At 38.6% G+C, this 26,262-nt stretch overlaps 1 protein-coding gene across 3 annotated transcripts in view; it reads right to left on the bottom strand.

Moving 5' to 3' along the window:
• Slc15a2 (solute carrier family 15 member 2) overlaps nt 1-24,286 on the bottom strand; it is a 30,248-nt gene extending 5,962 nt beyond the window's left edge. Inside the window, exons 1-19 of one of the 3 annotated variants that reach the window (XM_005071520.4) lie at nt 23,146-24,271; nt 20,409-20,496; nt 19,688-19,829; nt 15,356-15,448; nt 14,233-14,332; nt 12,231-12,321; nt 11,899-11,976; nt 9,707-9,789; nt 9,261-9,347; nt 9,002-9,091; nt 8,865-8,909; nt 7,477-7,509; nt 6,588-6,676; nt 5,290-5,371; nt 4,621-4,755; nt 3,753-3,917; nt 3,559-3,605; nt 1,737-1,847; nt 804-900 (exon numbers count right to left, since the gene is read on the bottom strand). In XM_005071520.4, coding sequence (XP_005071577.1) covers nt 804-900; nt 1,737-1,847; nt 3,559-3,605; nt 3,753-3,917; nt 4,621-4,755; nt 5,290-5,371; nt 6,588-6,676; nt 7,477-7,509; nt 8,865-8,909; nt 9,002-9,091; nt 9,261-9,347; nt 9,707-9,789; nt 11,899-11,976; nt 12,231-12,321; nt 14,233-14,332; nt 15,356-15,448; nt 19,688-19,829; nt 20,409-20,496; nt 23,146-23,286 — 1,797 coding nt within the window. In that variant the 5' untranslated portion in view covers nt 23,287-24,271. Of the gene's footprint in view, nt 1-803; nt 901-1,736; nt 1,848-3,558; nt 3,606-3,752; nt 3,918-4,620; nt 4,756-5,289; nt 5,372-6,587; nt 6,677-7,476; nt 7,615-8,864; nt 8,910-9,001; nt 9,151-9,260; nt 9,348-9,706; nt 9,790-11,898; nt 11,977-12,230; nt 12,322-14,232; nt 14,333-15,355; nt 15,449-19,687; nt 19,830-20,408; nt 20,497-23,145 lie in introns of those variants that run through there. The other 2 variants (XR_005878933.1, XM_021228006.2) reach the window with 2 other exon arrangements.
• Between the last annotated feature and the right edge of the window lie 1,976 nt (nt 24,287-26,262).

The following is a 26,262-nucleotide window of genomic DNA, read 5'->3' as shown; positions in this document are numbered from 1 at the left end:
ATAGTACTGGTGCTGACCATGAGATTACATAGTGATAGCTTGGGACACATTGTGTCTCCATTCCCAACACTCTTTACCCGCTTCTGGTGTTATCTCTTTTGCTATCCCCTGCAAATATGGTGGGATTTCTAAAACTACAGCAGGAAGATTGCTATTTCCATATGAAATGTCCTCTCAAAGACTCATGTTTGAATGGCTTGACCCCCAGTGTAGCATTCAAACGTGGTGCTTCAAAGGTACAGTTAGATCATGGGAGCTCTGACCTAACCAATGAATTGACTGACTGAAGGGTTTAAAGCCTGAATGGACACTTGAGAGTTGGTGGAAACTGGAAGGTGAGGTCCTCCATAGGTGTTGAGGAAGTGAGTCAATGAGGTCATGTCTTTGAAGGGCATACATTGTCCCTGATCCCTTTCCCTATCTCTCTCTCTGCTTCCTGGTCACCATGGCATTTCTGGCACCTTTTCTCTACCATGTCCTTCCACCATGATGTTTATTCTATAGACTTAACAACAATAGAGTCATCCGACTATAGGCCAAAATGTCTGAAATCATGAGCCAAGATACCTGTTTCTACCTCTTTCTATCAGATGTTTGTCACAGTGGTGGAAAGCCTGACACCGGACCAGAAAGAATTATATAATCCTGTCTTGCTACAAAGTTTTCTCATTTGCATTGCGTCCTCACCAAGAAGACCCGAAAATACGTGTGTGTGTGTGTGTGTGTAAAAGAAAGGAGGCATAGACAGACAGGCAGGCAGACGAGCAGACAGAAGGAAGTTTTGGTGGCTGTAAGCTACTTACATTGGTGATCACAAACAGGTACGTTGTACCAAAGTCTAGTAGACCTAAATTGAGGAAAAAGTCTCTGTCTTCTGTCTTAAAGTGCACTGCAGGGTACCTGCAACAAGATGAGATTGTGTTAAAATAAACAGTATGGCTTAGGAAAGCATTCCCATCTCCAGGGAAGATTGATCTCACCTCTAATGAGGAAAATAGCTAAGCCACATGTCTTTGAAGATAAACACTTCTAGAACACTTTTGGGCCAGCTTTTTGCCTTGGATCTGTACTCTATATTGACTGACAAGTACATTTTTAAAATCCTAATCCTAAAGAAAGACTGTACAGGTCAACTTTTGTACATATTAGGTCTGACTGTGAGCTTTCTTCATGTAAATCTTATGACTTAGTAGAATAGTATAAAGCAGAGAACGTGAGAGGGAAATTCTAAGTAGTAGTTCACAACCTGTGGTTCACAACTACTTTGGGGGTCACATATCAGACATCCTGTATCTCAGATATTTATATTATAACTCATAACAGTAGCAAACTTACAGCTATGAAGTAGCAATTAAAATAATATTATGGTTGGGGGATTCATCACAACATGAGGAACTGTATTAAAGGGTCACAGAGTTGAGAATCAGTTGACAACCAGTGCTGTAATGATGAGATACTGATGGCAGGTACCAAAGAGCAGGAGCCAAAATCCACAGTAAACTTTGTGAGCTTCACAGAAATGGGCTGTATTAACCACACAACTATCACCATCTCAGCCTAGCTATGTGGAAAGAGGATGAGCCTGGGAGAAGGGGTAAGAATTAAAGGGAAGGAGAAATCTTCCTATACTCCAAATTAGCACAGGTATGCCTGTGCTCATCACCTAATTACAAAAATATTACTTGAAAAAGATGGCTTTGGTAAAAGTAAAATGTCCACAAGGGCAAGGCTCTTACTCTCCTCTTAGCACAGTTCTGTATACAGACACTCCGTAGTCTTTGCCCACACTGAGAGGAACATCTTCATCCAAGGAGATATTGATGTCTTTATGCAAGGTGTTAATAAACCTGAGGGTAGACAAATTATTTATACATTAAATAAAAATATCCAAAGACACCTGATACTGTGTCACTCATAACTGTATTCTAAGTACATAAAATAGTGACTGGGGCAGGAACAAACAAACAAAGGGACTTTATTTAAAAAGTAACCACTAGCCTTAACTTACTCTAGAAAAATCTGACTTTTCTGGATTCTTAACTTATGACTGACACTCACCAGGTGGCCAGCAAGATGGACACTACCAAAGTCACACATGGCAATCTAACTTTCCTATCTAGCTTAGAAATAACTGATTTCTTTCTTTTTTTACTGTATGTATGTCTACCTCTCTCTCTCCCTCTCCTCTCTCTCTTCTCTCTCTCTCCCTCTCTCTCTCTCTCCCTCTCTCTCTCTCTCTCTCTCTCTCTCTCTCTCTCTCTCTCTCTCTCTCTCTCTCTCTCTCTGTGTGTGTATACAGATGTACATGCATGTGCACATGATGAGTGGAGGCCTGAAGTCAACCACAGATGTTGTTTCTCAGAATAGCCATCCACTTTGTGCTCTGAGGTTGTACCTGTCACTGAGAGCTGGGGACCACTCTTTAGACTAGGTTGCTGGCCATCAAGCCTCCCCCATGCTGGGATTACAAGTTCACCCCACCACACTCAGGGTTTTACATGGGGTCTGGGTCTTGAACTTGAATCATCACACTTGCACAGCCTACCTACCTCTCCAGTAATTTTCCCTCTTAATGGTGAAATTTTTCAAATGAGATAAAAAATAGAAATATAAGTATACATAAAGATATGGCATTTTACAGAAACCAGTTATATTCTTATAAATGGAGTCTAGTTTGACTCGTGCAAAATTTAGGCACCCAGCCCAGAGAAGGTATCATCACTATATTCCTGTCTTTAGGAATCTTGGGCCCTTCCAGAATCTTCTTTATAATGTTCTGAATGTAAGTCCCCCTCAGAATGGGCTTTTGGTACATTTATGTTTAAATAATTTTAATCCTTGCTCTAGGGATAAGAAGGGATGTTCCTTCCAGTATTCTAATAGTTGATTCCAAGGTCTTCATTTATGCAGAAAAGGCAATCCCTGCTGCCCTTCTTGTCTAACCTACTTTGTGTGGTTTGTCCTTTATGAAGCATTTCAAGAATAAGTTCTTATGTGTATTTTATTTTTCTGTGAATTTGGACTTTTCTTCACAGTCTCTCTATATTTAACAATAATTACCTGATCTTGATGCCATCATTTCTCTGTTTTACATCTAATTCAGCCACAGAGGGCAGGTGAGCACCCCTCTATCTGTCTTGTGCCATCTGACAAGACCTTCAGCCTTATCTGGATTAAAATCCAACTCTTTTGATACCTCTGTCAGTTTATAATAGAAACCTATATTTTACAGGATAGATAGCCAACTACTAAAAATGATGGTAGGAATATTTGCTCACTTCTGAATGTTTATCTCATGAACACAGAAATTTACAGAGTTATTTTTCTGAGAGCAAGATAAATCACTATTAGGTAGAAAAACTTGTGGTAGAGAACAAAGGATATCCACTGTTTCAGGGTGATCTGTCAGTCCTACGGGAAGACACATGCTCAGTTGCCTTTCACTGCCATTGGAAATGCCACAGACACCAGTGACCCTGACTTCCTAAGAGGGAAACAACCCTGCTCAGAACAAGTAAAATGAGAGACTTCTTCATCCAAAGTCCCCAACACCCAAACCTAATGGCTGTCATCCCGTTGTCTGGTTTGATTCCTGTATCCTTTACCTGCAACAGAGAAAAGAAAAACTCAGTAGGAGCTGACAAATGGAAACCTATAATCAGAACATTCCATTTCCAGGCAGCTCCTTGGTGAGATTCTGATGACTCAGCCATCTTACTTCAAAACAGAACTTGTGCAATTCTCTAACTTACCAGCACACTGGAGATACTTTCCCCATCCTCATGAACAACCAAGTGGTAACAGTTCTTCTCCTCTACAGAGTTCTCATTGTGGACAGACAAGTTGTTATACTTCAGATGAAAATGTAAATCTTGGATTTTTGTTTCCAGGTGCAATTTGGAATAATGTGTTGTGTTCTGCAGAATGAAGAACCTGTTATATTCACTTTCTGCCCCAGGGTGGACATCAAATTTCATAGCCTCAAGATGTGTAACTTAGTTACTTCCCTCTCTAAATGAGTTATTTCATTTCTAGGACCCTGAAATGGGACATAGAATGATACCTAAAGAAGGTTAGAGCAGTTCATTAGACCGTTATGCATAATAACAAATGCAGGGGCAGGGTTTAAGAGGTGGCTCAGTGGTTAAGAACACTGGCTACTTTTTCAGGGGACCTGGGTTCGATTTTTAGCACCCATGTGATGGCTCACAACCATCTGTTACTGCAGTACCAGGAGATCTGACATCCTCTTCTGATCTCTGCAGGAACAAGACACATACATGATGCACAGACATACATGTAGGCAAAGTGTCCACACACATAAAAATAAATAAACAAAACATTGTAGGACTATAACTGTAGCTAAGTGGCAGAGTGCTTGCATTGCATGCCTGATGCTCTAGGTTCAATCCCCAGTATTGCCAAAAACAGGAATGACAACAAAATCCAACTTGGATAGTTACAAGAAAATGCTTAAATGAACTATATTTAAGGGATAGAATATTATGCAATCACTAGAATAATGTTATCAGAGATTATTTAAAGGCATAAGAAAACAATTACAAGATTATATGATTAATATCATATGCAGTTTCTAATTCATTTAGGCCCACACCTTACCTGAAAAGAGTTGACGGACTCCGCCAAGAGAGAATTATTTCTCCTTCCTAGCACTGTCACCTTTATTTCACCATCTGCCAGATTCAAGACTTGTAAGAAAATCTCTTGGGAAGCTGGCTGTGGATGGGTCATTCCCTGGAAGACAGACAATACTTATTTGAATTACCAATAAATAATCTTTAGACACAAGAACACATGTCTTAGTCCTGTCTTTGACAAATTAGCCCTTCTAGCCAAGATTTACAAGTCTATCCCTCTGAAGAACAGTTGGCTTAGAAATAAGAAATGACACCTTTTTTTAAAATTGGGGAAAACCCCAGTTCCATGAAGCAAGCACTGATGGTAGGTAACAAACACATCCCTTTAGTTGTGGCCTTACAGACATTAACTAATAGTGGTTATTTGATGGCCAGGATTATTTGTATAGCTTCAAAGGCATCAGATAAAGCCTTTGTTCCCAAGATATGTTGGGTATTTGTGTTGTGAAATTTCCTGAAGATAAACCTTGAATTATTCAATTGGAACATGGGCCTCCTTTTGCATTGCAGCTCTATTCACTTAAATATTTAAAATGACTGTCCAGTGAAATGAATACTGTTGTGAGTCCCAAGGAATTGAGATTAAACATGGAAGAAGAGTGATTTAGAACTTAACATTTATCGAACTCACATTTATCTTTATCTCTACAAGTGCTGCAACTGCAAATGCCAGGCATGCTAGGATCATTCCAACAGTCATTTTCCTAAGTGAGCTGTGGAGGGAAATGAGAGATCATTATATCTACCCCATATTCCAAGCTACAAAGCCCAGACTCCTTGGCCTTTCTATAAAAACTTTAATTAATTCCAATTTACTCTTTTATTCAAGTCCCAATTAACATCTCTTCTCCTTAATATACCAGTTTTCCCACCTCTGCTTATGATTATTATGACTTTTAGCCATTATGTCATAACATTAAGGATAATAGCAATATAACCAGGCTTTGTTATTTAATGTATATCAACTTCTGTAATTAAACTCATTTTCTTCTTCAGAAGGCATTTCCATCTTCTCTTCCTAGGGTATTTACCATATTACCCATATAATGGTTATGTTTGCCTAAGTTGCAGTTCCCTTACTAACCTGTAAACACCTTTTTGAAAATGTGTACTTGATTTAAATGATCTTTACATGGATTTGTGTGGAACTTTGTTCTAGACTCCCTACTTCCTACTCAATAAGTATCTGACAAGGGCATTTGTATGTGGTGAAGTAGTCATTATTTTACTGTCACAATTAGACTACTGTTACATCAGAAATGGAAAGAGACTTGAACTATCCCTTGTCAGGCTTTACAAATGATACTCTCTACTCAGCATGGGTCAGGTTACAGTGCATACTAACTAAAAATGATGTTGTACCCAGTCCTACAAGGTCCTTTTTAAGTTTCATAGGAACATCAGCATTTAAAAGAATTAGTTGTCATAAAAACCTTAGGACTTAGTCCAGAGAGATGGCTCAAAGCACAATTCCCTGAAGGCTGATGGCCTGAGTTTAATCCAAATAGTAAAGGGAAAGAACCGATTCCCACAGGTTTTCCTCTGACCTCTGCACACTTGCTGTGGCACATACAGTAACCCCTCCCCCAACCACGCATGAAATAAGTAAATAAGTGTACTTCCTTGGAGAGGCAACTTTCAAGAACAAAGTAGCATGGTTTTTCAGAAACTTGGTATCACATAATTGCCTAGACCTACCCTATCAACACCATACACACAAGTCTGTAGCATTGTCATTGGCAATCAACCGTTAGATCTAATTTCCACTTTTACACATTAAAAGAATTTTGTCAAACATGGGAAAATAGTAACAGATAAGTAATAATTCAAAATAATCATTAAATAGAAACAGTCAAGCTTTGAATCATGACCAAAAATGAATAAATAATGAGTCAGTATGCAATAACACATGGCCTGGTGAGCACTTACGAGAAGTTAATTCTGCACTTGGAGATCAGCCGATAAATGATGAGGTCAAACAATGGGATGAAGATAAGAACCAGAAAGGGATTTAGTACCTGAAACACCATGGTAACAAGGGTTAATAAGAGCATCCCTCTGTCATGAGTATGAGCTCATGCTCTCAGCTGCTTGCATGTATCCTCTCACATCTTACTTTCACCTTAGTAGGTTAAGAGTTCACATTTTTATCTGTTTATACACAAGGCTCTGTTCCCTTGCAAAGCATCTTAACCTCCAAATATACCAAGGGACTAGTTTTACTGAGCCTGTTTTCCTGTCGGTCAAATTAGAAACCATTCTCTCCCATTGTCCCTTGCCTTTAGTTTCATAACCTAAAGGAAATCATAAGGGGCTAAAAGTATCCTGAAAGTCACCATTGGTAAGCAGAGATTCTGACATTGTTGCTCATACAGCAGAAGTTTATACTTTCTTTTTTTTGTTTGTTTTGGTAGGTACTGGGCATTGAACCTAGGACATTGTGCATGCCAGGCAAGTGCTATACCACTGAGCTACAGCCCTAGTCTCTTTCAGCAAATCCTACCAGTGTGTGCCACCACAAATGGCAGGTTTACACTTTCTTTAACAATATTTTCAATTATGTTATCTTGGCATAGAAAGAATATTCAATGCTTACACTCTACCTGTGGGATCATACTAAGTGTCTCTGGAGTTGGGCAGAATTACACCCTTAACAAAGGATGTGAAAGAGAAGAGTAAGATTCAAAGAAACTGTTTTCATCTCTACATTTGGGATATAGTGAGGAATGTATCAGATGATGACTGTTAACCCAAATAACAGGTAGAGCTACAGATGAGGTAAGAAACGTACATCCATGCCTATAGAGAAGTTTCCTACCTGCATCTGGTCCGGCTGAAGCACAAAAAATCCCTAAAACATCATAATAAATTATAATTAGATGGTAGTAGTAGACAATGAAAGCCATGGCCACCTAGGCTTGATAGTAGCATCTTATCTTGATAGCAGATAAGAAGCCTATAAAAGAAAATTAATTGAATCTTTGGTTTAAGATATCTGGTTTGATGGCAAAGGTATGTGGGCTGGGGAGAGACTTGGGATGGCTTCTGACTATTTGATAAAGACAGATGGGCCCTAGGGAGAAAACTGCTTTGTGTATATGGATTAAGTATTCATTCTCCAAAAGATTTGGGATTTGAAATCACTGTGCATGTGCACAGTGGAGACTGGGAGAGAGGCAGTGAGGCTGACATTTATTCATGAAATTCATTTATGTTTTATATATGGCTCATACACTAACCTGAAGGCAATTTACTCAATAATTGGCAACAGTTTTTTTCCGTGATAGTTTTATGGTGTGGGAAATTTTACTTGTGATATCATGCTAATGCTCAAGAGTAGTTTTGTGTTTTGGAGAAGTCAGGATTACAGATTTGGGGATTGGGGATGTTCAAGATGAACTACACTTTTCCTGAGAGTGGTAAGAGTTGGGATGTTTCACCCAATCTCATCAACATAGTTAGAGGCAGTAATAACAGAAGGACAGGTGTGGGAATCAGTAATTGCCATTGTAACTCCTGGACAACTAGAGGAAAGCAAAGGCAAGATTATATTTTGGAGGCTCCTGATATCACTCCACCTATCTTCTTCAAAATTACCAATATAATAATATAGGGATGGAATGACTAAGAATAGAGGGTGAACCACAAAAGACAGAGTGAACCAAAGAATGGACATTGAAAAACAAGAGAGCTAATAATGTTTATAATTTTCTTACTCTATCCATAGCCACAAGTCAGACATTTTATTAATTTTCCCTCAGGTCCTGTGGGTTCCTTTCTTGATCTTGCCTAAAGAATGGGGCAAGTTGTGTAGAAGCACCCCTTAAGCTTTCACTTGGTATGTGTAAGACAGGCTTAAATGTAAGCAAATCATCAACCAGGCCTGCATGACTTCTCTGTTATCTTTTTAGCATGTCATGGGGGGTAATCTGGGCATGTCCTACTCTTTCCCTCCTGATTTCTAAAGATTCTAAGATTATAAGTCTTATTTCTAGTCTAACTTTGATTATCTTTATGTACTCAGTGTTTTTTGGGCTTAATGTACATACATCTCTAATGACATTGAGTCAGGTTTTTAAAAAGAAAAATCATGACTAAATTAATTAAATATGCAGAAATAAAATTGTGTATGTATAAATTAAATTAATTACAAATTATGTATGACTAAGAGCTTAACAGACTTCTTTGGAAGTTTTGCCAACTCACCAAATCACCATTCATTTTGTTAGCTTGCAGTGTCCATCGTGAGCCCTAGGGAAAACAGATTTTGTTGTGAGACATCCTTTTCCTGTGATAAGAAAGAGGAGGGAAAAAGACATATCTTTCAAAATAAACATTATTACCTGTTGGTCCAAAAGAGCCCAGAACATGGGCAGTGGGATGTAAAGGAACAGTACCCTGGTCAGGGCCTTCACATCCATAATGAGATGCTTCTGCAGGGAGGAAGAAAGAGCAGGGAGAGTTGCCAGAGGTTCCAAATGTGTTTTTCTTGCTTAGAGTAGAAATGGTCCAAAACAGTAAAAGAAGAGGTCAAATGTGCTAGAAGAAACAGATTTGAAAGATCTCATAGAATTATGAGGTATTCCTACAGTTTCTACTTACTGGGTATTTTTCTGCTGCCCAGTCTAGCCAGTGCTGTCGCTTTGGAATGTCCCCAGAACGGTTCCTGTAGCGGTTGCAGATAGCAAACTAGGGTGGAGAATACAATCAGAGATAGACAAAAAGAAAGCATCCCCTTAGTTCTCCAGTCCATTATCCCTTCCCTCAAACAAGTGCTTTGAATTTCGTCAAACATTGAATCCCAATATCTGAGATATTTATTTTTTTATCTTTCCTTATAACATCATATACAACTGTACTGAGAATTTTTTGCTTATCAAAAAAGTGACTGCTTCTGAAACTTGATGGTCAAGTAGAGACAAGGAGAATGAATTAAACTCAGATTTTTAAAAGGTAGGCACATAGAAGGAAGATGGTTGAGAAAAACATATGTCCATATGTGGAGAACCACACCTCAAGGCAGGCAGGCAGGTAATTCATGAACGTACCCATATGCATTTGATCACTTGAGCCACGATGTTCCCTTCAGGAGGTGGTTTCCTGTACATCTTGCTTCCCATTGCAAACACAACTACAGGTGATACACAGACAATGTTCTTGGACTCTCATTTAGTATACTCAGTGTGTCAGCATCAAATACCACAGAGAACTGACTTTGTTCCCTAACTTCAGCGTAGCCAAGAGAAGAGAGTGGTCAATTGTTAAGAGACCTTTGAAAAATAACACACTATGAAAATTTTTTTTAAAAATCTAACAATCATTTCTCTGTCCCAAACCTTTTTTGCTTATTCTCCACTATCTTCACAGTGGAGTCTTAATTATTTCACGGCCTAAATTATCCTTCATTATTTTGTTTCTGACAATGTTTCTTCTTTGTCTCTCTCTTTTGTGCTCTAGATAACTTGAACCATCCAAGATCCTTGAACAACTCATCAACCATACTGTCTTTCCGTATGGTCACTTCTTTGATTAACTATTATTCATCCTTAAGGGCATATCTTAGAAGTATTCACTATAGGCAAACCCTTAAAACCTCCAGAGTCTTCATTAGGGAGCCCTTCTATGAGTCCCATAGCTTTGTCTATATTTCCCTTGTCATGACATTGGCAGTACCATACAGTAAACCCCTGTTTATTTTTCTGGCTTATTCTTCCTGTACTACATAAATTCTTTGAGAATATGAACTTTATAACTGTCTAAATCACCAATATGGTTTCAATACCTAGCACAAAATCTGTCACATAGTAAATATTATTTGCACTATATAATGAAGCAGCTGACTAGCAATGATAGATATTGCTTACTTACGGTAAAACATTCTACTGAATAGCAATGATAGATACCCCCTACTTAAGATAAAACATTCTAATCCCAAAATTTTTTGAGCTCCATAATTGCCTTAATGTCTAAATATTATTACTGGGCAGTGATATAGAGAAGCTGCCATGATGTTAATAAATAGAAAAGTATGAAAGTCCTTGGGGAAAATCTTTGACATTAAAGGGATAAGGAAGGAAAGAGTATTTGACCATGGCTCTCCCAGAATAAATTTCTTTGGAATTGGGAACTGTATTACTTTCTGCCTTTCTGGTAGAAAAGAATCAGACCAAACATTGAATCTCTGGGCTCCCTTGCCTCTGTTGAGCTCTTTATGTGTTTTGACTGGATATGTTCCAGAGGGGTGTCACTCAGAGGTTCAGAGTGTGAACAGGTTTCCAGGTCAGTGACTAGAAACAATCACACACAAGCCTTCCCTGGGGGAACTTGCCTAAGCTAACAGGCCCACACATCCCCGGTCTTTTCCAGGACAAAGTTCTCAGTGCTAAAAAGAATGCCACTTGATCTAAGTTGCATTATTTCCTAAATACTTAGCCAACTCCTCTTCAATTCCCTTTGTTCAAGGGAAAATTCCTTGGGACCTTTGCAGAGCAGAGCAAAAATAGCTAAAACTGAAAGCTACTTTAAAATGCCCAGGTAATCAAAAGTGGCATCAACTTACCAGAAAAAATAAGTGTCAGATAACATAAACTAGTTTAAGATAGAGGTTGAATTATCTTCTTTCCTTCCTTGCATATTTCAACAATAATCAATGGTCTTTAATCCTGACTATACCCAAGAATCTCCTGAGAGCTTGGGTGGCACACACCTTTAATCCCAGCAATCCAGAGGCAGAGGCAGGTGAAAAAAAATCACCTGAGATATTTAAAAAATTTAGGTACTAAAAATCCTGATCTATGAACACCAAAGATGGGGTTCTAAAAAGCTCCTTTGAAATTTATTAACTATGTGGCTGTAGCACTTAAAAATGATTTCTGGGACTGCAGAGATGGCTCAGAAGTTAAGAGTACTTGTTGATTTTTTGGAGGACCTGGATTAGATTCCTAGTACTAACATGGTTACAGTACAATTGTCTGTAAATCCAGTTCCAGAGGATCTGATGCCCTCTCCTGGCCTCCAAGGGCGCTAAGCACATATGTGGTACACAAACAGATAATAAAAATAAATAATTTCTTATACCATTCATAATTTATCTTCAAAATAAAATGAAATCACTACAATGACACTGCCTAATAGGGTTATTGTAAGAGTTCAATGAAATGGTTTATGTAAAATACCTACATGATGCCTTACATGTAGCAGGAATCTACAACTGTTAGTTTCCTTTTCCCAATATACTCACCAAGAGCTACTACCATGAGCAATCCTGGAACTCCAAAAGCAAGTGCATAGCAGTCTTCCCCAAAACACTTCACATCTCCTGAAGGAAACAGAAGGGAAAAGCAATTATGAATTATAAATCAGATTCTTGGTGCAGACATAGCCATCCTCTTTTCTTCCCAATATCTAACCCATAGCCCTTATTTTAAGCCAGACAAATAAAAACTCAAATAACATCTCACAGATTTATGAGCCCATATGAAAGGAGAAACTGGACCACCTGCAGCTGTCAACAGCTTTTTGTTTGGCCAGAGTAAAGCCCTACACACACAGCCCCATTGAAGGAATCCTAACCTCTCAGCATGGGTGTGATGAACGTAGAAATCAAGCTCCCTGCATTGATGGAGAGGTAGAAGACTGAGAAGTATCTAGTCCGTGCCTCTGCCTGGAATGAGACAGATCATCAGAGAAACGTGTCTCTTAGTTCCACCCCACTCCATGTTCAAATTCAGATGAAGCTACATACAAAGCAACAGGTTCAAACAGTGCTTCCATAGTATGTGAACATCTCATTAGGCCCTGGACAAGCTTTTACTCACTTTCTAAACAAGCCCCTGAAGACCTGGGTAAAAGTGATCTACCTGTCCTCAATACCATTCTTGTGTCCAATACATGTTTATTATACTATTAATTTATTTGCATTAAATATGTTATATTCAGTATGTTGTCAGTTCCCTCAGTAATGCCTAGTACCTAGAACAAACACTAACCTATATTAGACACCCAATAAATGTTTATTAACTGTATTAATTAGGCAAATGACTCCTTGAGTTGATGAATATATTTTGTGAAATATATGGTAGGACAGTGTAGTAAGCTGTTGATCTAGGAGGGTAGTGCATCCAGAGAGTGTAACGGGGCATCTGCTGGCCTAGAAGCAGTTTGCAGAAGCCTGGGGGGTAAATTTGCTCTATTAATTTAAATACACCGTTGGATAGCTAAATGCAGCAACTTCCAAGTAAGTTTCTAAATGGTTGATTCACCACCATTTCAGGGTGTACTTAATTATGGCATTTCAGCTCTTCCTGAGACACTATAAGAATAAGTCATCCCTCATGCTTAGTTTGTGACATGTCTTGTTTCCTCTTCTCATTCCCATTTACATATACTTGCTCTTCTAACTTATACAGTTCATTGTACACAGAAGCTGATCTGCAAAGGTTTGTAATTTTCACGTTAGCAAATAATTAGAATCCATAGAACAAAGTGTGCTAAATAACCCAAGTGGTCTGAATGGCAAGAGAAGCATAGGAAGATGAGACACAGAAAGACAAGACAGGGACAGAAAGAGACAACAACCATTGTAGCATAGAGAGAATAGAGGAAAAAAGGAGGAAGGCACATAAAAATTAGGGGGGAAAGAGGAAGAGAAAAAAACAGAAGCAGGATAAACAGCTATGTGAGAAGAAATAGATTCACAAAGAAGACTATATTTTTTCTGCATTTCTCAAAAGTGAGGAATCCAGAAATGTCGGCTAGTCCAAGTGCTAAGAAGAAAGGGAAAGATCAGCCAGGAAAGTCCATCTATAAATGGGCATTCTGTTTCATTCCAACTGATAAATCTCCCTTTACAAAATCATCTCTGTATTGTACCTTCCATTCCTAAAGTACTGGCCACATCAATTGTTAGATAACTCAAGTGAAAGTAAGGTCAGTGCATTCCAAATCCTATGTGAAGTTTTTCCTTCAGTGAAGCAAGCACCTGATTTCCTACAGCTTTCACTACTTGGGCCCAGATTTAAACATGGTCATCCCCCAATATTTATGAGCAGTTATCTGTAATTTTCTCCTTGGGTTTTGTTTGTTTGTTTGTATTTTGTTTTGAGTCATGATGTTGTGCATCCTGGGCTGACCTTGAAATAGATATGTAGCTGAGGATGGCCTTGAACTTCTGATCATTCTGCCTCTCACTCCCCAATGCTGGGATTATAGGTATGAGCCACTATACTCAGTCTATACTTTGCTGGGGACTGAACGCAGGGTTCTGTGGATGCTACTCAAGTACTCTATCAACTGAGCCACATCCAAGCTCCCTTGCTGTTCAGCTTATTCAGTCTGTACATCCTCATTTTCTTCAGTCTTTCATCATATACATGTCCACCTCCCACCCTTACTTTCCTTTAACCGAGCTTTAGTTTTCTCTCTGATGATGGCCAACGTCCAGTGCAGCATTCAACTCCCCAGACAGGACTAGATCAGTGGAATTACTTCAGTCTTAGCAGATAGCTACCTGACAGGTTCTCCATTTTGATGCTGGCTATACACGATTGAAATACAAAAATAAGAAGGCTCTTACATGTTTTTCTTCAAACTGGTCTCCACCAAAAGCTGCCACACAGGGTTTGATACCTCCTGTCCCCAGAGCTATTAGACTCAGGCCAACCAATGATAAGATTCTGAAATCGAGAGGAAAGGATGCTATAACCATGTTGATACCAAACCAACTGTAGAAATGGACTGTAAAGATACATACGAGAAAAAAAGATATTTAAAGATAATATCTTCTTTGCCCATCTACCTTGTGTGTATTTTCTACTTGCCTTCAGTCCAAGTACCACTCATGAGAACTTATCATCTTCACATTTGAGCCTCTGCTAGAAACTGTGTTGCCTGAAAACATCCTATGCCTGGTAGTTCCACTTATCCTTTGTATGCATCAAGTGGAAGAGGACACACGGAAGTGAGCACACTAATTTTTAATACCATGTTAGCAATTCAATTGAAAGATCTTAAGGACTCTAACCTTACATACCTTTACTAACTACAGAGTAAAATATTAAAATTTATCATAATAATCAGGAATGGCATCAACAAGTTTTATGGAGCAGGAATAAGAAGGTATTTAATGAGTATTGCTTTTCAAATAAAATAAAAATTTCAATTCAGAATGTACATATGTGAGTATGTTAAATTGATTATATATATTAAAATCTATCAAATACCTCTGCTCTATAAACACCAACACTTGAAATAAAGTGGGACTGTAAAATGGGACTATACAGGACTACACATAAATAGAAATGCCTCAAGTTTAAATATTACTTTTATTATAACATAAGTAAATACTTTTAAAATTTGTAATGGTGTAAAGATACATAGTTAGATAAGTAAATTAAGAAAAACAGAAGGTATAAAAGGTTTTCTTATTTTCAAGAAAATGAGTTTTTATGAGAAGGATACCAACTAGGCATTCTAAGTGTCTTCAAATGCTTACTTAGTAAAAAAAAAAATGAGACCTGATAATATAGGAAAGAGTTTGATTGCTCATAAAATCTTATATTTTAATAAGGTTGGCAATAAAATTATACACTAGAAAAAAGGTGAGTCTCTGATATAAAATAAAAAGCCATCTGCAGTGACTCTCTGAGACATGCACCTGTCTGATGTCAGAAAAGCACCGGTCCCATGATTTTACTCACGTATGTAGCATTTTTCCTCCCAGTATTGGTATGGCACCCAAAGACTTGAATACATGGCCAAGAACATACACCAGGGAGAGATAGATGATTGTCCTGTGAAGAAAGTCACATCAGTGATGGGTTGTTCAGAGACATGACTAGTACAGCGTCAGGGATCACACTGTTCTTAGTAAACAGAGGACGAGGAGAAGGGAGCGGAGGAGGAAAGACTGAACTGGGAGAAACAATGGTGAATGGAGTGAACAGAGGAGGGAAAAGAGTGTGATTCTTCACCATGGAGTATTTACTTGGAGGTTGCAGACATGTCTTTGAGTTCTCTTCCCAGATCTACATTCTGCCCTGCACTCTCAGGGCAACCCTACTTTTATACAGATGCAAGAAGAACTAGATTGGCTTGTAGCAAGCACCGGGATGTTTTCAATTAGTGAAATCAGGAGAACAGGATGCCTCTACCTGCTGTTCTTCTAAAGCAATGTCTTAGCTCTGGGAGGCAACAGGAGTGAAACATGAATGTGAAGTACACAGGAACGCTAAAACAAAGGACTTTCTCTAAACAAGCACTGAGATGTACAGAAAGGTGAAGGGATTTTTAGGTCCAATCTGGGTGATTTAAACACTCTGGCTAATTGTAAACCCCAGGACAGTTTCCACATGGATAATTTGCCAAAAATAGGGAAGCACAAAGGACTTAAGCTGTTTGGTGATAAAACCCAAGAAATTTAGGGGGGAAAATACCCTACCTGCTGAGTTATTTTTTCCAGTGAACTTGAATAGCAAATAAATAGCAGGTTAAGGAATTCCAATAAGAACATATGAACAGCTCTACACATTGGCATGGCACAATATCTATTGTACTCTTTGTATATATTACCATAAGTGAAATGCATATTATGCATATTACCATATAGGTGGAATATTAATTCTATAATAAACCTTCAGAATTACATATTTGTCTTTATCATTTTGAGAGTGCTTTATGCTGGTTTTGAATATAAAGAATGGAGTGAAGGAACCAGAAAGTCTCTAGAAGTACCAGAAATCTCAGCTTGGGAACTCCTCATTCTAAATGCCTAATCTTCTTTGATTGTGGGGATCTTTATTTAAAAACGAACAATTAGAAAGAAAGGGAATAAAAAGAAACTGAAAAAAATACTAGTTATCATGGACCTTGAGGAGAGAATGGTTGCTAAATCATTAGAGAGAAACAAATGGAATAGGGATGTAGAGATGGCTCCATGGTTAAGAGCTCTTAATGCTTCCAGAGACTGGATTCCATCATATTTAGTGGTTCATTGCCATCTGTAACTCCAGCTCCAGGGAATCTAATGCCTGACCCCCTGCCTCTGTAAGCAAACACATGTGCCATTCTCTTACACAACACATAGACACATACCATAAAAGTACCTTAATTAAATCTTCAAGATTTCCTTATACAATAGATTGGGATTCTGGGTGCTCATTTCCTGTTGTGTAGCTTGGATTCCAGGCTAGTAAGCAGAGAAAGGCTTCTGGTAGTTGTTAACTGAATTCATAAAATCATTCCTTGAATTTCTTCCTGACATAAGTCTTCTACTCTTCTACCTCAAATTGGAAAAAAAGTACAGGAGAGTTGGAGAGAGTGAGAGAGAGAGAGAGAGAGAGAGAGAGAGAGAGAGAGAGAGAGAGAGAGAGAGAGAGAGAGAGAGAGAGAGAGAGAGAAGGGTGGGGGGAAAAGACAGGTGGAAGAGCAGGAGGAAAAGGAGGAAGACAGGAAAGTTGACAGAAGCACGAAACAGAAACAGAGAGATAGACAAAGAAAGAGACAAGCTTCAACATATTCCTTTTTCCTTCACTGAGGCAAGGCTGCCACTTCAGGCTTTAAAAAGTGAAAGAAGAGCAATACCCACCAGATTGTCATCATTCTATTTGTGGGTAAGGGCTCTCACATGTTTGTCTACACACACATACATATGTCTACAGGAGGACAAATTATTCAAGTTTTAAGTCACCTTATTTCTAAAAGAGAATCAAGGCATTCCTCAACATGTGTTGTTTAAAAAGGACAAGTCCCAAAGTAAATAAAAATCACCTTTATTACTATCCATACCTGTTCTCAGTCTCAATTATGTTTTAGACAATAGTGTATAAACTCAATTATAGAAACATAGCAATGAAACACTTTAGGTATCCCCTTCCATTTTCCAGTTTAGAGACAAAGAAAATAAAAACAAAATGGTGACAACTGAGAGCAGCTGGAGTTAATATTGAAGAAGGTGAGTGTAAGTGATACTGTACATTAGAATCTGAAGAATCACACAGTGAATTCAATGTGTGAACATAAGGAAGCCACTATAAAGGACAGTGTGTGGCGGTGTCCTAGGTCGGGCCCCAAATGATGTGACAGACTTTGATGATCCCCTCCCTGAGGAGTGGATGGAGGGGTGGGATGGGGAGATGGTGGAGGAAATGGGGGGATGGGAAGGAGAGGGAACTGGGATTGGTATGTAAAATAAAATCATTTTAATTTAAATAAAAATTAATTTATAAAAAGAAAGTAGGTTTAACTAGAAAAAAAGAATTCGATCAATGTTGAGTTAAGAGTACAAGCAGAGAATATTAAATTTCCTCCAAAATATTCAGGAAGCTATTGTTCAACAAATCCTGAAGTTGTACTTCTTCAATCTCAAAGGAAGTTATTTTAAAAATGCAACTGCAGTATCAGCCTTTATTCTATAACCGAATGAAAAACCCATAGCTTGTATTTTTTTATTCTTTGTGTTGTGTAATGTCAATCCATAGCTGAATGAATTCAATGACTATTACTACATAAGTAACAAATGCAGCCACTTACCCACCATGCCTCTCTTGAGTGACTGCATTTATTTATTCACAAATTTATTCATGAATCTGTGTGTATGTGTACATAAACATAGCAAATTAAGACTGAGATCAGTGTTTACAGTTAAAGTTCTATGTGGTTAGTTTTAATCGTCAACTTGACAAAACTAGAATTCCCCAGAAGAGAATCTTAATGAGGAATTATCTAGATCTATTTTGGCATTAGACATTGTCTATGGGAGGGAGGTTGTTTTGATTGTTAATTAATGTAGAAAGACACAACCCACTGTGGGTAGTGCCATTCCTTAGGCAGGGGGTCCTGAACATATTAGTGGAAAAAGCTAACTGAAAGAAAATAAGCAGGGTTGAATTTACTCTCTCACTGCTCCTGACTGGGGCATGAGTGATATGATTAGATACTTGGATTGCTGCCTTGACTTTGTCAAAATGATGACAATAACTTAGAATTGTAAGTCAAACAAACCTCTTACTCTCTGTATTGCTTTTTTTTGTTAGGGTATTAGTCATAGCAACAGAAGTGAAGCAAAGGCAAGTTCTTTCAAACACTAGGTCTACAAATATAATACCACATTGTCAACCTACTTTAGGAAACAACACATACTTAACTTTCACTAGGAGATTTTACAGTGTGTATTAACTTATTGGAGACTAAAAGAAATTATACAGTAAAGAAACATGTTCTAATGTTTCCAAAACAACATAGGATTTTTCTAAACAAGTGCTTAGAAGCTTTATTTTCTAACATAATTCAAGTTTTTAAAAGATTGTATTTTGAGAAATGCTAACTCAGACAAATCCATGAATGGTAAACTTACAGAATATTATATTACTAGATAGTGAATACCAAGATGTTATAGAGGACAACTATACCATTATACCAAATCTGTCGCTTCTATTTTTAGGAACAGAAGAGGTGAACTAATTGGACTATTACTTTAACTTGTGGAAATCTTTACAGAGTCTAAAGAAGGAAACTATAGAAAGAGGTGATGAAGGTAAACAGAGACATTTTAAAGCCTTTGAAAAGAAAGAAAGAGCAATAAAATGCTGAAGGAGGTAAGGTGAAGGAGTCTGAGGAAGACATAAAATATTAGAACAATCATAGTAAGCCTTTACCAATATGAATTTGACAGTCTGTATCAGTCTTTACTCTCACTGAGATAAAAAAGATTCGGCCACAAGCTACAGAGTAGAAGACTAAAATTAGATTTTAAGAAGGAACTCTTGACTAAAAGGATGTGAAAATATTGGGGGATGAGCATGGAAAGAACAGATTTTGAGCTTTTTTTTCCCTCTTGGAGAGATACTTGTCATAACCATGAGTTTTTCTGTTTTGTTTTGTTTTTTATCTTTGTTGTTGGTTTTGTTTTGATTTGGATTTTTGTTTGTTTGTTTTTTGTTTTTGCTAGAAGATAAAAAATTAGGAGTTGTAGGTAACTTTCTGGGCAATGAACCTGTGAGGCTCCTGAGGCCGTAAACTGCCATTGTTCTTACTTGAATTTTCCCAGCCACGAGTCAGCAATTGCTGCTCCCAAGATGGGGGTGAAATAGCAGAGGCTGCTGAAGGCATGGTATACAGATGTGGAGGTATCTTCATTCCAGTGCAGGAAATACAGGAAATACAAGGTCAGCACAGCTGTGATGAAACAGAAGAAAACAAATGGGAGACAAAATAAGATAGATGCAATAAAATGATTTACAGGGAAATATATTTGATTTCAGGGCTCTACAGGTGATTCTGGCATTCAGCACTCCTACTAGTGAAATAACTGAGTGATGACTGCCGGGCAGTAGAAGCAAGGCCCATGGGAACTATGAAGTAAATGAGGCATGCTGGATACACAAATACAATACTCATGCCTTCAATCTCTGTGCACCCATAGCATCATTTAGATTGCGAGAAGTTAACATGGTACTTCCCATACCCCTTCCCCCTCTCCTTCCCAGAAATAACAGAGTTCAGTGGAACTTACATGATGAGAGCTTTTCCACATGTGTTTTCATTGGCTGTGTGTTAGTTCTGCAGGCCTTTTTTTTTTTTTACCTTAACTGCCATGAATTATTAAAGAAATCTTATGAGGTATTTACTATCATGGACAGAGAGAAGGATCAATTTATACCAAGGCAGAAAGAATAGAGAAAGGAAACAAGTATAAGTAAAGAGACAAGGCTTCTGTAAACATAAGGCAGAGAAGACTCTGGAACACAGAATTACCTTTCATGCCATAATAGGAAAAACGTTCGCAGAATTCATTCACCACAATGAAGGCAATGCTGAGTGGATAGCTGGAGCCAAAGATTTTCTAGTCAACAAAGAGGCAAAGGTTGAGGAATGATCTGTTTTCACACTTAAACTTCATGGTAACACTACAACTGAAAACATATCTTTAAATATATGTATATGAAAGAGGTTCTCATCATTTTGCCCAGGCTGACCTCCATATTGTGATATTCCTGCTACAGGTTCCCAGAAAGCTCAGGTTGTAGGTGAACCCCACCATGCCTGAATAAACTCATTTTTAAATCATTGTTTTCAGTTAACATGGAACAATGGTCTCTTCATAAAACATACATTATCATACTAGCTATGCTTATATTGTCAATGTGGGAATCTTACTTTGTCTGTTATTTAACATGGAATTGGTCAGATATTCCTTTATCATTTCCCTACAGTATACCATTCTCTAGGGAGAGGATGGTAAGAATACAATATACTGCTAAGAATAAAATGAAAAGATGGTCTTTGGCGTGCCAGATACCCACACAATCAGAGCCAGATCTCACTATCCCACATGGCTCCGCTATAGAGACTGACTCCTCCGATTTGGCGTGTTTACCATTCTGGGAGAAATCTTAACAATACGAAGGCTTCCTTTATCCAGTGGCTGAAGGAAGCAGAGGCAGACACCCACAGCTAAACACTGAACTGAACTCCTTGAACCCAGCTGCAGAGAGGGAGGAATGATGAGCAAAGGGGTTATGACTTGGCAAATGAAACCCACAGAAACAGCTGACCTGAAAAAGGGGAAGCTCATAGACCCCAGACTGATAGCTAAGAGGCCAGCATGGGACTGATCCAGACCCCTTGAACATGGGTGTCAGTAAGGAGGCTTCAGCATCCTTTGGGGCCTCAGGCAGTATATCAGCATTTAACCCTGTCATCCAGATGGACTTTGGGAGCCCATTCCATGTGGAGGGATGCTGTCTCTGCCTGGACACATGGGGGGAGAGCCTAGGCCCTGCCCAGATCATATGACAGACTCTTCAGATCCCCTATGAAGGGCCTCACCCTCCTTGGAGAGTGGAGTGGGGATTGGAGGAGGGGTTGGGGGAGGGTTGAAGGGGAGCGGGGGAGGGTTGAAGGGGAGCGAGGGGAGGAGGGGAGGGAGAGGGAGCTGGGTTTGACATGTGAAGCAAACTTGTTTCTAATTTAAATTAAATTTTAAAAAATTAAAAAAACAAACATTATGAAGGCTTCCTTTTAATAGGCTGCTGGAATCAGGCATAGAGCTCAAAATGGAAGCCAGATATTCCTAAAGGTAAGCTGATTGATCACCTTAACTCTAGGAAGAGGATTTGCAAATCCTATGAAATTAAATATCCACCCTCCCTCCCTACTAGTATGCCTCCATACTATTTCCTTTTTAATTTTATTTGTATTTATGTGTGTATGTGAGAGTGTATGCCATGTGTATGTGGGTGCCTGCAGAGGCCAGAAAAAAGGTGTTGGATCTCCTGGAGCTGGAGTTTCAGGTCTGACATGGGACCTAGGAGTCAAACTTTGGAAGAACACCACATACTTTTAACTGCTGAGCCATCTCTCCAGCACCAAGATTTTCATTTGCAGCCTGCACATTAGAGTAACTATGCTATCGCATGCATTATGTAATTCAGACTATAAAGGGTATTAAGTTTTATTTCAAATCTCTTTCTATTACAATAGCTGCATGATAAATAATTTGTCTCTTGAGACATTCAACATTAGCATGCGATTACATTATCTCTCACTTCATAGGTATGTATCTCTTTTTAATCATCCTTAACAAGACATAATTTGATTAACTATATAATAAATTAACATAATCTGCCTTTTACCCATGTATATATGAATAAATCATATTTCTACATACATGCTACTACATGATAATACCTTGCTTGAAAGATTCAATGAATTGAAATATTGTTTTACCAGCTACCAGATTGAGAACTACCTAACATAGAATTTATTTAACACTAGCTTTGTACTAATTGGATTAACATTCAAACCTTACTTAAGCTACAGCAATAGCCTGTCTCTGTGCTTCAATTCTGTTAGTCTAAAGAAATAAGAATCCTACTGAGCTCATGTTTGATAGTAAGAACTCAGCAAACATTGGCTATTGTTACTGTGGCGTCTCTGCTGAGAGGGTTTTACTATAATATGAGAATTGACTGAGGTGATAAATTCGGAAGTGCTTTAAAACGCGCATAATGCAAGATATTATTCTTTGTTCCTCTCTCGGCTCTCCCACTTTAAAGTAGGGACACTTCGTAACAGAGAGTGAATCTATTCTACAGCCTCTATTCGTGTCCAAAAAAGAAGGCTCTGCACACAAGGGGAGCTAAAGGCTGAGTTTTCGTATTGGTAAAAGAACAATCACATACAGTTCTCCAGACAGGAACGCTTGCCAAATTTCCCTGGACATTCAAAGTGCTTTTTCTCCCCCAGGAAATATGCAGTGAAATACCGCAAAACTCTGGGGCCCAAAGTAAAAATTCTGGCGAACCTATCCCATGGCTTCCTTCCAGAAACAGAAGAAACTAGAATTCATTTTCAGGTGAATTCTAATTCCACGAGAGAGTAGTTTTTCTACTCTGATACAGTTCAGTGTAAAGTTTCAATAGCCAAGGAGGAACTTCAGAAAGTGCCTACACTGCTAATGCCAAGAGACAAACTGAATTTGGGGACTCACCGGCGGTGGAGGCTTCTTTGGAGGACTTTGAGGTCTAGGCAGCACCTCTTCGGTAGAGACAGGTGAAAAAAGAGTTTCCTTGGACTCGTTTTTCTGGAAGGGATTCATGGCTGGCTCCTTACTCTCTCTCTGCTCAAGCATTTGGCTTCAGTAGGCAGTTAGGACAGCTGCCAGCCTACAGTGAAAAGGGGCACTGGCAGGAGGAGGGATGGCTACAGCAACGAGGTTTAACCCTCTGAATGTCAGTTTTGGTAGCTGCCTGCCTCCAGGCAGAGCGGGAAGCTATAGGAAATGAGAGGGTCAGGCATGCCAATTTCAAAAGAATGTTGTGTAAAAGGCATGGCATGGGGAAGAACAACATGTCCCATGTCACAAGATGAAAAGGAACAATGCTAGAGAATTTATTAGGGTTATCTGTTTAAGAGAAATATCTTAATTAATGAGTACCAGATAGTACACAAGAATGCAACATTTTGATTAGTGATTTACCTCAGTGGTAGATCACTGTGCCTTACACATATAAGGTCCTGGATCTGATCGATAATGATCTGGGGTGGGGGAAGAGTACAACATTCTAAATACAGAAGGCTGATTTCAGGTTAATAATATCTACCATTATTGGGCACTTATTATTTGCAACGTTAATACATATATGAGCTATATGTATATTAAGTGTGCATATACAACCTGTATGAATTTTATTGCTATCTTCATTATACAGAAATTATTGTTCCAAGAAATTGACAAACTTATCTAAAAATCACAAGGCCAGTAAGCGGTGGATCTGGAATTTTCACTATGCAGCAAGATAGGAAAAGGCAGAGATAGGTATCAGCAGTGGCCCTTCAGGCTCTGCAGGTATGGAAGCTATGGGCATGGAAATGTAGGACGGCAAGGACATCAAAACGCTTTGAAGACGGAAGCCATATCCAAACTGAATTTGAGAATAAGAATGAAACCAATGTGGATTTCAATATTGCAACATTCAGCCAGAAGATCCTGTAAAAATAATAGGGCTAAGGAAAATGACAGGAGAGACATGGCCCAGCTGTCACAAGCTAGGCTCACAACCAAAAATAAAAGAAAATGCCTGAAAACATGTTCTTGATGTCCTTTGCGAAAGCCACTTACTGCATTTTCAGATTAACCTATTCATTCTTTTTTTTTTTTTTTTTTTTTGGTTTTACAAGACAAGGTTTCTCTGTATTGTTTTGGAGACTGTCGGTCCAGCCTGGCCTCAAACTCACAGAGATCCGCCTGCCTCTGCCTCCCGAGTTCTGGGATTAAAGGCGCGCGCCGCCACTGCCCAGCTAACCTATTAATTCTTTAAAAAATAAAATTTAATTTTGTGCAAAAATTATGAACCAGTTACTTTCTAGGTACTATTGCAAACATTAAATTTTCTTAACTTTTGGTGGATGGATTTTATTCTGACTCTAGAATACTATACTTAATCTTTAAGAGAAGAGAGGCTAGAACATACATGGTGACTGCATTGAATTGAATGTATAAACCACCAAGTCAGGCAATACCAACATGAGTAATTTCACTTGAGACTGCCAAAAACGAAGAGTGGCAGGATAAGTAGGAGACCATGTAGGGAGGGGGCAAATATGAGTAAAGTAAAATACACATACAAAATTTTTTATAAAGAAAGTCATTATCTTCTATGATCACTCAGAATTTTTAAAAAAAAGAAAAGAGTCTATGGTACTATTTCATGAAAAAATTCTTACATTACCCATTTGAATTATTTTTTCCACAAATGAAACCTTTTTTTACCTAAACTCTATTTTCATTTATTTAAAATTTTCTATTCATTTTACATACCAACCGCAGTTCCCTTCCCTCTCTTTCCCCTGACTCCTACCTCCCCCTACCACACCTCAGAAAGGATAAGGCCTCCCATGGGGAGTCAACAAAGCACCCCGGTTGAGGCAGAACCAAGCTTCTCCCCCTGCATCAGGGCTGAGCAAGGCATCCCACCATAGGGAAGTCAGCTCATGGACCAGGGATAGATCTTACTTTGCTGGAGAGTTGACTCAATGGTTAAGAGCACGGACTGCTCTTCCAGAGTACAGGGGTTCAATTCTCAGCACCCACAACTATGTCATCCAGCATCTCAAACAGATATGTATGCAGGCAAAACACCAGTGCACATTAAAAAAATTTCCCTAAACTTTAACTTGAACTTTGACCAGGTTTTCTCAGCGTCTCTTATACTCTTCATCTGTTCTCTCTCCCACCAGCCTTTACCCAAAGAGTAGTCCAGCTTTACTTCTGCCTGTAGCATTAATGATTAATCTGTAGTTATTCTTTTAGGAAATATTGCCTTACCTGACCTACCTTGGTTAAATAATAAATCTAAAATAGGCAAAAGTTTCTGGTCAAGTCAACTAGTAGAGGCACAAGTGCCATTAGACTGTATTATGTCACTGACTTCCCTTGCTCTGGCTTTGTACTTCTAGATGACATTTAATTTGAAAGCACAGATGATGAACCTGTAGGCAACGCACCAATTCACTCATACTCAGAGGTCTCCCGATTACCAAACTCCAAAGTGTGAGCTTTGGTTCCCAAACAAATTCCTATGAAATTTGTCTTTATGTGAGACTAGGTCTTACCTGGTCCCCACCTCCCTCGTTATCCAAGGATGACCTTGAATGTCTGATCCTCCTACTTCTACCTCCAGAGTATTGAATGTTGGGATTCCAGGAATGAGTCACTACTCCTGGATTATATAGTGCTGGAGATTGAACTCAGGGCTTTGTGAATGCTAAGCAAGCACTCTACCAACTGATTCATATCTCAAAGCCTGACATTCATCTCTTGATTATGGCAATAGAATAACAATATTCATAGAACCAAATAATATCAGAGATTTAAGGAATCTTAGGTTTGAGCCTTTCTTAGGTAAATTCAGCTTCTCTGATATTAAGAATCATTTGGAGCAATACCATAAGGAGGTGCTTTCTGTATGCTATTTTTTTTTTGGTTAGGCTTGTCTCAAATAGAAAGATAAAGGTCTAAGAAATAACTAAGAGAAAACATCTTTGACATAAGAATGAATACAAACTCCCCAGAGACACAAAAGGCAATAGAAATAGAAGAATCTGA

The sequence above is a fragment of the Mesocricetus auratus genome, unplaced genomic scaffold (assembly GCF_017639785.1).
Source record: "Mesocricetus auratus isolate SY011 unplaced genomic scaffold, BCM_Maur_2.0 Super-Scaffold_100008, whole genome shotgun sequence".
In the NCBI taxonomy this organism is placed as follows: Eukaryota; Metazoa; Chordata; class Mammalia; order Rodentia; family Cricetidae; genus Mesocricetus; species Mesocricetus auratus.
The sequence above is the reverse complement of the archived record's forward strand: the minus strand, read 5'-3'. Positions and strand labels throughout refer to the sequence as shown.